This window comes from Culex quinquefasciatus, chromosome 2 (genome assembly GCF_015732765.1).
Source record: "Culex quinquefasciatus strain JHB chromosome 2, VPISU_Cqui_1.0_pri_paternal, whole genome shotgun sequence".
Classification (NCBI taxonomy): Eukaryota; Metazoa; Arthropoda; class Insecta; order Diptera; family Culicidae; genus Culex; species Culex quinquefasciatus.
Window position 1 is genome coordinate 280,733 of NC_051862.1, and position 11,790 is coordinate 292,522.

The 11,790-nt window shown below is 38.2% G+C and overlaps 1 protein-coding gene and 1 pseudogene across 1 annotated transcript; one reads left to right on the top strand and one right to left on the bottom strand.

Annotated features, from left to right (window-relative positions):
* Window positions 1–388: 388 nt before the first annotated feature.
* Window positions 389–3,641, top strand: LOC6040536 (annotated as a pseudogene).
* A 143-nt stretch (window positions 3,642–3,784) lies between these two features.
* LOC6040537 (mitochondrial import receptor subunit TOM20 homolog) lies at window positions 3,785–5,669 on the bottom strand. The gene is made up of 4 exons (XM_038254263.1): window positions 5,535–5,669; window positions 5,297–5,384; window positions 4,203–4,323; window positions 3,785–4,137 (listed from the first exon to the last, which is right to left on the bottom strand). The coding sequence occupies exons 2-4, from the start codon at window positions 5,329–5,331 to the stop codon at window positions 4,012–4,014; spliced, it is 282 nt and encodes a 93-aa protein (XP_038110191.1). The 5' UTR covers window positions 5,332–5,384; window positions 5,535–5,669; the 3' UTR covers window positions 3,785–4,011.
* Between the last annotated feature and the right edge of the window lie 6,121 nt (window positions 5,670–11,790).

Sequence of the window (11,790 nt, forward strand, 5' to 3'; positions counted from 1 at the left end):
CTGTTCTGATCGGATGAATTCGGATGATCTAACAGAACTACGGATGTGGTTAGTTGCGCTCCTTCCAGGATGTTCCTTACCTGGACGTCAACCGAAGAGCACGCAACACGATCAGTGCCATTGCATGCTCTTAGGTATCAATCCTTGACCAGCAAAAAAAATAACTCTTTTCGGGAGGAAAATTTAAGTGAAGCATTTAATGGTTGTTGAGAAATTTCAGGTCAATGGTAAAAACAAGGTAATCCTGGGCGCTACAGGGTTAAAAAGATGCTACCGTGCCTCTGTAGACTACACCACTACTCATCGAACAACAAGTCGCTTGCACGTGTGTTCAAGGCACACTTGCTAAGTAACAAAAACGTGCTCAGCATGTAGTGTTTAGCTGATTGCGATAGAAGATTAACGTTTATCTAGTAGTTTGAGTTTAGACTTTAGATTTTGATTCAGAATTGTTTTTGGGACTATAATTTAGTTCAGGTCTCAATGCTTTTTCTTTTGAATTGCAATCGTGTTGAGTTCAAGTCACTTTTCTCACAATACTAAAAGCATCATTGCATGTTTCCAGCCCTCTGCTTTTTTTCTAATTAGTGCGACTTAGTCAATTGCGGTTTCCTTACTCATCATACCCGCGAACTCGCTTAGTATTCGTTCGCCGACAGGTTCATGGTGGTCGCGTTTGTGAGTCACCTCTCCAGGGCGCACAATAAACCTCGAAAGAGAGGAAAAAAGGCGTGATAAAAAAAAGATTGACGAGATAGCCAAAAAATCATCGGTCAACCGTAGTGAGTCATTTGATGGACTTGCAGTGCAGCGAGTTGTAGTCCTCTTGAGTGGTTTAGTCCAAACTTGAGTTTCCATTACAGTGTGTGGCGCAAGGGTTAACGCATAGTTAGGAATATTCCTCGGTCAGTGGTCCAATACAATCCTTGCTGATAAGTATTTACTGTGGAATTCGCGTGATAAGATAAGATAAACGGCAGTACCGATTGGCTTAGAAATTTGCTAAAGCTTATTTAGTGTCAGTTTTAGTGCTTGATCGGTCGGAAGAACTTTTCAAGATGTCCGCGGAAACCACAAAAACTGTGCCTCCCCCTCCACCACCTCTAAAGGCGAATAAAGAATTTTGTTTGAAAACCGGAAACGCAGATACCGGATTACTTTTGGCGGACATTCGTAATGGAATGACCTTGAAGCCGACCAAAACCAGGGACAAAAGTACGGCTGCGTTCATTAAAAATCCAGCGTAAGTAGAACGTAACAATTCGTGAAAAAAATAAAATGAACAATTAAAAAGTAACACGTCACACGTTGACAACAAGCACGGCAGATCTTCGTTGTGTAACATCATTAATCTTCAATGCCATTCATCACTAAAACCGGTAGGAACTTTGCCTCGTTGTGTCTTCTCTACTGATCAAATCAACGATAATATTTCAAATAGCGCAAAGTCAATGAATATGGTGCTATTTGAAACTTTAGTGACGAAACACAGTATCTTTCGGTTGAATTTTTCGCAAAATTGTCCCCATTTCTGTCTGTTCCAGTAAACTTGAATTACATAGCGTGGGAAAATAGTATGGTTTTCGTTTGTTATATCCATACAATCGGTTTTACTTAAATCGCTTGCGATTGAGGCGAGGAATTGTCTTGTTTATTAAAGCGTTGCGCTACAAATTTGACTTATTTTTTTTTCAGAAATGGAATCTAACATTTCAACTATAGTTCTTTACCTAAAACAATTTAAAAGCATTCTAGATAATCTAGTTCAAATTGCCTTACAAATTGATATCGCAACTGAAAAAAACGTAAAATTGAACCCTGTTAAGAGTGCTTTACACCTGGAAAACGATTTATCATTGGTTGGCTTTGCGATAAGCAGCGCTACGCTTTGCCTTAACCAAGATATGAGGTGAACGTTTTTAGTTATACCTGCTGCAAAAAATAATGAGAACACACCAGGGCGCTAATTTCGATCTTATCGTGATTGAAAAATACAAGTTTTCGGCAATTATCACGATGACGTAGATATCACTGACTAATGAAATTAAGGCACAGGTTCAGTTGAAAAGCGATTAAATTTTCATTGCAACTCAATTTTTATATTAACGAATGACTTTTGCCAAGAAAAATCTATAACAAATAAACGATTGAACATATTTTGCAATTAGTGTTGGACATTGTTGTAACAAGGTCATTAACAATAATTGAGGATGGTCTCCAAAACAGCCGAATTCAAATAATGTTCTACATCGAAACACACACGTTACACATGAAATGAAATAATTTTAATTACCATTAACTAAAAAAATATCGAATAATTATTTATACTTCACAGACTCCAGTGAACAGTGAAGTTTCCCAGACGAATGGTTGCAACGATGATGCGTCCATTGACGGAATGAGGGATGCCCTGCAAGAGGAGCTTCGGAACACGTTGAAAAGAAAGGTTAAAAAGCAGGACGTGGAGCGTGGTGATCCCACAAAAAATCATGAGATTGAAAAAAAGATAGAGGTAAAGCGCACGGATGTGGAGTTGAAAGTAAACAACACGAGCAGTGATGCCGGCAAAAGCAGCTCTCTATTGCCACCACCTAAACCGGCCCGTTCAATGAACGGAAACAGCCAGACGGCGGAGTTGGTTAAAAGCCCTGTCTTGAATAAACTTCCGACGAAGATTGAGACACCAAAACTGCGAACAATACTGCTTTAATAAAATCGGAGCCAAAAGTGAAAATTGAACCGTATGAAAATTCTTCTTCGTCCCTAACAGGAACACTCAAGAAGGTTACTCCACAAAAAGAGCTTAAAATTGACGTCGCTATTGCCCAAAGTGACAGCTTAAAAAATAGTATTCTATCGCCAGAGGTTAAAAGCGGAAGTGCCTCCATTCGGCCGTCACAAATCAAAACTCTGACAAAGCAAGGCAGTCACGTTTCTCACACTGATATTGTGCAAGATGCAAAAACCATCAATAAGAGCCCTGTAACGTTAGTGGAAGGACCTTCTCCGATCATCAATTCTCCATTGTCTACTCCAATCAAGTCTGAACCATATCGCAGTGGTCAGAGTACGACTCAGTCTCCAAGTCGGACCACTATCCTGGACACGAAAATACCAAACACACTTAGAAAGCCGGTGACCTCACCGAAAGCTACTCCCAATGATCCGTCGAAGAAGTTGCTGATTTCACATCCGAAAGCAAGCTTCACCTTACCACGATCCAACTCCCGCAAAATCCAAAAAACAGAACCCACAGCGTCCAAGCCTGTGTTTAGAATTCTCACCGATCTGGAGCAGGCCGAACAGCGGCAAGAAAAGGAGAAGATCCCATCCAGACCTCGGGCGGATTCCCCAGGAGCAGAACCCGTTCTGAACTCGTACGTTAGTTTTGCGAAAGAACTCGCCAACGCACCCAACAACTACCCGGACACCGTGACGAAAACGACCACCGTGGGTACCTTGCAGGAGGACCTTTTCTACGGAAACACCAACCTGCGGGACATTAAAATCGATATTGTCGAAAACGGACAGTGTAAGGTAGTGAGCAAATAAACCTTAGAGATGCCAATCGTCGTTCAAAGACTGAGCACATTCCAACATATGCAATATTTTACAAAATAAACATAAGGACAAACATAAAATGATTTTGTTATAAGCAGTTTTATTTAAAATCTCTTCGAACGCCAACAAATACAACAATTACTTGCAAAATTTCGAAACGATCGACAACTGCATGGAAATTCGAATACGTCCTGCAGAATGAAACCAAAAAAAAAAACACACATTTTTTCATTAACAGCGAAATGGCGATCGCCCCTTATAATTCTCATTCCAAATGGGTTAGGTATTTGTTCTAAAGCACGGTTCTGCTGCTCGTCTGGCTAAGGTATTGGATCTGTTCAAACTGCATGTGCGACTGACTGCGACTGCCGGATAGTTCCTACTACTTGATTTTCTTCTTTTTGGTATCCCCAAGTCGATCTCCGATCAGCGGAAACAGTTACGCGCAAACTATTCCAGATCGTCGTTCATGTCCTGCAGCTTGGCCCGGTCGCTGTCTGCGCTTTGGTTGCCGTACTGTCGCATGCGATTGATCAGCATTGTGAACACTTGGGATGGCAGAGTTTGCTGGAGGACCTGCAAAAGTTTAGAAAAAAAAACAAGCTCCCGTCTCTTCTACTGACAAATTCTGTTAATCCTACTTGTAAAAGCTGTGCTGGTTGGCCACATACAATCACCGCGTTGGCCAGATGTTCCACACCGTTCTCAATGTCACCGGACGAGATAAGGGCCTCTCCCATTTGGATTTCCTGTAAGAAAAATCTTTCAAAAAGTTTGCTGTTATTATGCAGTGGCGTAATTATATAATATTTCAAGTTTCTTTTCAGTTTACTCTAATGGAATCACACAATTCCGTGATAAGTTGACACACGCACCTTTTTGACAGTATTAAAGTTTACGGTACTCCAAAGGATATAACGCAAACATTAATGTTACCGGCGCGTTGCATAAACTGAATACGAACGGGTTTAGAGGAGTAAGACAGTTACTTTGTTATTTATAAGCATTATTGAAAGGATAGGAACTGCATTTGATTGAATTATCGCACAATTTAAGCTGTAGGCGTAGTATGAGTAGTACCACCACCTGTTCCACCCAAAACAGAATGTTCTCGGAAGAGCAAACTGTAAAAGTTACGAGAATAGGTCGAAAAGTTTAGTGTGCCGAGCCTTTATTGCTTTTCAAAGTGTAAATGAGCGTAAAATTCCAAAATGTTTTGTTGTTTGATCCATCTCAACGAATCATCGTTTAGTTAACTTTACGCAGTAGGCTTGGCCAATAAGGTATGTATGTTGAGAGTGATCGACCCAACATTATTGACAGTTCTTTAAGAAAATTAGCTACGTTAAGGTAAGATAAGATTAGATGTGAATACTTGATTTGGCAGAACGGCCGATTTTCGCCGTGATATTTTTTATAGGTTTAGTTAGCGAGTAACTTTCGGTAATTGGGTTATGTCCTCAGCCCAGTAACCGAACAAGTACTGCTCCAGAAATGTTTTGAATGATGATATGTTTATAACATAAAATGAACACTGAATCATCAACAGAAGTATGGAATAAAAAAATATGACTAAGTTTCATGTTTACAGAAGGCCTTTTCTTCAACTGCGATTACATAAACACTCCAAAACATTACCAGCAAGTCAGTGATAGTGTGTGCGTATGCGGTTCTGGACGAGGAGGAGGAAGGGAGCTCGAAAATCGATCGGACAGGGAGTGTTTTCTTATCCTACCTTTGCACTTCCTCGTGATCTGCCATGTTCGGCATGGTTGACCTTGGACCTCCAGAGGCGGCGGATGCTGCTTTTTAGCTTTCCTCCTGATCGCGGTAGGCCATTTCGGAAACGATAACACGAACGGAACAAATATGAACGAATGGACCCAAAAGAAAAAGAACACCCCGTTAGAAAGCGACATTTTCATGCGCCCTCCTTGTCACTCCAAGGAGGCGGCGCATCTATGCTACTCACTCTCCCGCAGTTTCTTCTTGAAGTCCGGATCTTTGCGGCGCTTGTGGTCAAAGTAGATGCAGTAACCGAGGAACAATGTTCCCGCCACACCGGCCGCTATTCCGATCGTCGTTTTGCTAATCTCCATGTCGGCGATGACGGAGTCGAAACCTCCGGAATCAAGACCAACCAAACTGAAACGATTTTTGCTTCGCAACCGAACCGCACTCCCGTTTTGACTTTTCCGTGCTTTTCTACTCGCGTAACCACACTACGAGTCTTCTGTTTCTTTTGCCTCTTTCTGCGGTTTTGCCTCGTGACGAACTGTCAAACGGGTTGGCAAGGGTGCCAGATGGGTTGAAAAAAATGTCAAATTTGTTCGCCGACCTTCCAGCAGTGCATACAGACAATTAACGTTGTATAGATTTTTGTGGGTTTTTTTTTCATATCCTGGTTTTCAAGCGAAGATGGCGTTCGAATGGTGAACGCCCGAAATGTCAAAATCGCGCAGTAGCACCAACATTAGGAAAAAAAAGTGGCTGTCATGCCATGGCACACTTTTTCCGCTTAAAAACCTGGATACGCCACATTATTGACTAATGACCTACGAAATGGACGCCGTATTCTTCCGTATGCTCAAAGTAGATATTTTGCACCTTCCTTTTCTTTTTGCTCATTCTTGAACTTTTTATGACTTTATGTCCAAATAAAATTATACACACTTATCCTCTTTTTTAAAAAAAATATTACTTCACTTCTTTTCAATTGATTTTAGCTCTTTTGATGATAAGTTTGACTCTTAAGGTTAAATAGTTAGGTGTTTCAAAAATATAGCCAAACATTTTAACTTCAAATGCCGTTTAGACGGTGTCTGGACCAAAGAGCCTTTGTCTGAAAATATTTTTATCAGATTCCTCGGGAAATTTAACGAAACATATCGTGCTTGCCATTTCATTAAGGCACATAACTTTTTTAGACAATAGTGTGTCCCTTTTACACCTTATGTAAACTGTCATTCGAGTGAAAGGGATACACTATCCTTTACAAAAGTTATGTGCCCTTTTGAAATGTTAGGCTCCATATACACTCAACCCCCGGTGGTTGGTCACTTTTTCGTTTGACACTTTTTTAGTTTGTACCCCGTTGGTTGGTCAAAGTCAAACTAAAAAGTGACGAACTGTCACTTTTTACACGGCGCTCACGCACACTACCAAAATAAACGTTTAGTAGTGTGTGTGAACTCTGTGTAAAAGGGGTGTCAAACTAAAAAGTGACCCCGTTCGTTTGACAACAGTTGGTGTCAAACCATCGGGGTTTGAGTGTATTCAAAAATGGGGGAATAAATCAGTATTTTTCAATCGATGAGCAAATCAACCAAAATAACCAAAAAAACAAAATGGCCAAAATGACCAAAACGACCAAAATGGCCAAAACAAACAAATCGACCAAAATGACCAAATCGACCAAAATGACTAAATTTGGAGTTTTTTTTGAAAAGGTCCTATAAACCAAATTTTCAATTTTTGCTTTTTGGGTGTTTTTAGAACCGCCTTGAGTCAGGGGTTTTCAAAAACACCCAAAAAGCAAAAAATGAAAATTTGGTTTATATGACCTTTAAAAAAAACTCCAGAAATCGACTAAAATGATCAAATTGACCAAATCGACTGAAACGATCAAACAACTCAATGGAACCCGATTCGAGAGGTAGAAATGACAGATTTCCCTTGAGGAATACATTGTAGAAAAATGCAAAAACTGCTCGAATGGAAATGCTCCATTGTCAAAATGACCAAAGCGATCGAAAAGATCAAATCGACCAAAATCACCATACAAACCAAAGCGACTAAAATGGCCAAAATTACCAAATATACCAAAATGAGAAAATTGGCCAAAATGACCCAAACGATCAATATGGTGAAAATGACCAAAATGAGCAATTCGACCAAAATGACTGTAACGAAAAAATGACCAAAGCGGCCATTTTGATCAAAACGATCATTATGATCAAATCGACCAAAATCACCGAAACGACTGAAATGATCAAAATGATCATAATGACCAAAATTACCATAATATCCAAAACGACTAAGACGATCAAATCGACAAAATCAACCAAAATGCCCTAATCGACCAAAACGACCAAATCGATCCAAAAGATCAACTCGATCAAAATAACCACAAAACCCAAAACGCCAAAATGACCAAATCGACCAACATGAGCAAATCGTCCAAAATGACCAAATTGTCCAAATCGATCAAAATGACCAAAAGAACCAAAATGATTAAATTGGCCCAAATGACCAAAACGATCAAAACGGCCAAAATGATCAAAACTAGCAAATCGCCAGAAAAGACTGAAACGGCAAAAATGACCAAAACAGCAAAATCGATCAAAATGACCATAATTGCCAAAATGACCAAATCGACTAAAACGATGAAAATTACCAAATCGATCAAAATTGCCAAATGAACTGAAAAGACCAAATCGATCAAAAAGATCAAATCGACCTTAAATTACCATACAAACCAAAGCGACTAAAATGGCAAAATTACCAAATTGACCAAAATGAGCAAATTGACCAAAACGATCAATATGGTGAAAATTATCAAAATGAGCAATTCGGCCAAAATGACTGAAACGGAAAAATTACCAAAACGGCAATTTTGATCAAAATGTTCATTATGACCAAATCGACCAAAATTACCAAAACGACTGAAATGATTGAAATGATCGAAATGACCAAAATTACCATACATAATATTCAAAACGACTAAGATGACCAAATCGACCAAATCAAACAAAATGCCCTAATCGACCAAATCGACAAAATCGAACCAAAAGATCAAATCGACCAAAATTACCACAATACCCAAAACTACAAAATGCCCAAATCGACCAACATGAGCAAATCGACAAAAAATATCAAACGGGTCAAAATTACTATAATAAGCTAAACGACTAAAATGACCAAATTGGCCCAAATGACCAAAACGATCAAAATGACCAAAATGACCATAATGTCCAAAATGACCAAATCGACTAAAACGATCAAAATTAAATACCAAATCAACGAAAATGGACAAACCTATCAAAATTGCCAAAATGAACTGAAATGACCAAATCAATCAAAATTATCAAATCGTCCAAAACAATCACAATTGGGTACTAAAGCCCTATGTCATTTTTTATGTACAACGGTAAAAAACACGATCAAAAACCATTTCTGATCACTTTTTTTCATTTTAATGCAAAAAAATAATGACAAGACAACATTTTTTTGATGGATCAACTGTGGTCCTTTTGGAACGAGCTGTCAAGTAGGAAATTTTCTGCCAAGAAGGACCGCGAGGTTAATTTTCTAAAATTGATTTAAAAATCCATTTTAAACTCTATGTGGTCGTACAAAGGGTCATTGTACTCAGAAAAATAAGCTTTATCGCTGTAAACAATAATATCAGGAATCTAAGCTTCATTTTAGGACCCAATTGTCAAAATGAAAAAATCGATCAAATAGATCAAATCGACAATGGCCAAATAACCAAATCGACCAAAATGTGCAAATTGATTAAAATGACCAAAATGATCAATATAATGAAAATTACCAAAATGATCAATTCGACAAAAATGACTGAAACGGAAAAAAATACCAAAACGGCCATTTTGATCAAATGACCAAATCGACCAATATTACCAAAATGACTAAAATGATCAAAATGAGCAAATCGACCAAAATAACCAAATCGATCAAAATGACCAAATCGATCCAAAAGATCAAATCGATCAAAATTACCACAATACCCAAAACGACTAAAATGCCCAAATCGACCAAAATGAGCAAATCGACAAAAATGATCAAACGGGCCAAAATAACTATAAAAGGCAAAACGACCAAAATGAGCAAATCAACCAAATCGATCAAAATGGCCAAATCGATCAAAATGACCAAATCGACCAAAATGACCTATAGAGTTATCTATGTGCGCATGTATTGCGTGTACGTACACGAAAAAAAGTGAGGTTAAAATTTGTACCACCCAGCAAAACAAATGGTGCGCTAGTGTGTGTGAGATCGGGCTTAGAAAGCTCTATTGGCCCAAATGACCAACACGATCAAATTAACCAAAACGAGCAAATCGCCTAAAAAGACTAAAACAGCAAAATGACCAAAACGGCAAAATTGATCAAAATGACCATAATGGCCAAAATGACCAAATCGACTAAAACGATCACAATGACCAAATCGATCAAAATTGCCAAATGAACTGAAATCATATCAAATCAACCAAAACAAACAGGATTGTTATAATGACCATACTGCCGTTCTACGCATAATTGTCCCATGTCAGTTTTTGACGATTTTGACTTTATGCCATTTTTAAGTTTAGTCTGATGTGTACTTTAAGAAAAACACATAAAATCTGGTACTTTGTTCGGAAACTCATCAAAAACAACACCAAGTCTGTTTGTCCCATCGTTGAACTTCTACTCATAATTGTCCCACCAAGTATTTTCTTACACGGAATCATTAGTTTTACTAAGCATTATGCCTTGTTTACCTGTTGTATAGCAAGAGGATCACAAATAAGGGTGATAAACTGCAAACTGGGGCGATTAGGGATACATAGGGCGAATAGGAACCCACGAGACAATTATGCGTAGAAACACAGAAATCGATCAAAAAATTTCAATCGCGTTTTTCTCAGTTGCACTTTTTTGAACATGGGACAATTATGCGTAGAACGGCAGCATATAGATCAAAAAAATCAAATCGACCAAAATGACCATACAAGCCAAAGTGACTAAAATGGAAAAATTACCAAATTGGCCAAAATGAGCAAATTGACCAAAACGATTCAACATGGTGAAAATGACCAAAATGAGCAATTCGGCCAAAATGACTGAAACGGAAAAATGGCCAAAATGGCCATTTCGATCAAAATGATTATTATGACAATAATCGACCAAAATTACCAAACGACTGAATTGATCAAAATGATCGAAATGATCAAAATTACCATAATATCCAAAACGACTAAGATGACCAAATCGACACAATCAACCAAAATGCCCTAATCGACCAGAACGATCCAAAAGATCAAATCGACCAAAACTACCATAATACCCAAAACGCCTAAAATGCCCAAATCGACCAAAACTAGCAAATTGCCAAAACGAGGAAATTGATCAAAATGACTAAAACGGCCAAAACGATCAAAGTTACCAAAATGGCCAAAACGACCAAATCGTTCAAAATGACTAAAACAATCCACAAACGAATCGACTACAAAAAACAAAAAGCAGAAAAAAAGGAACAAAAAGCGAAAAAAAGGGGGGGGGGGGGTTAGTTTTTTCTTATATCAGGATGATGTCTTGTAGCACCCCATGAAGTGAAATTTTGAAGAAAGACGGCCAAATAGTAAAAAAAACTTTAAATATCTGAATAAGATAGGCTTAAAATGAAAGTGATTTATCACACACATTAAGTAAGTGGTTCGTATTATATATTCTATTTTGTGTTTCTTTTTCCATGACTGATACTTTTTACAGTACAATAGACAAGTTATAGATAATATGTAGTCAAACTTTACCTTTCTGTTTATAATCGAATCCAATGTGGGAATTACAAGCAGTTTGCAAGATGAAATGTGCGCTCAACGGCAGGATGATTTCGCATGTCTTGTTTGAGTCGATCGATGATGATTTCGCGCTTATAATTTAAAATTATAAAAAGAGGGCAAACAGAAAACTTTACGATCGACTTAGGTATGGTTACTGCAGCTTAAGGCTATTGTTTGTCGTTCGTAAAATCGTTCTACCGAGTACTATTTAAAAATACTTTCTTTTATCAATGTGTCTACTGCTTCCTGTTAAGTATGCTTGCTAGTATTAATAGTGAGTGTTTGTGTGTATGGGTTTTGTGTATTTTGTATGGGTTTATTAAGCTTATTGATGTTTCTGCCATTAAGCAGGTAATGTGTTTACCAGGCTATACTGCCGTTCTACGCATAATTGTCCCATGTCAGTTTTTGACGATTTTGACTTTATGCCATTTTTAAGTTTAGTCTGATGTGTACTTTAAGAAAAACACATAAAATCTGGTACTTTGTTCGGAAACTCATCAAAAACAACACCAAGTCTGTTTGTCCCATCGTTGAACTTCTACTCATAATTGTCCCACCAAGTATTTTCTTACACGGAATCATTAGTTTTACTAAGCATTATGCCTTGTTTACCTGTTGTATAGCAAGAGGATCACAAATAAGGGTGATAAACTGCA

Excerpts from the sequence above, each read along its gene's own strand:
- LOC6040537 (XM_038254263.1), bottom strand. The coding sequence starts at position 5,331 with ATGCCGAACATGGCAGATCACGAGGAAGTGCAAAG. Across the intron at positions 4,324-5,296 it reads GATCACGAGGAAGTGCAAAG|ATTTTTCTTACAGGAAATCC; the intron begins GTAGGATAAGAA and ends ACTTTTTGAAAG. Across the intron at positions 4,138-4,202 it reads AACCAGCACAGCTTTTACAA|GTCCTCCAGCAAACTCTGCC; the intron begins GTAGGATTAACA and ends AAACTTTTGCAG.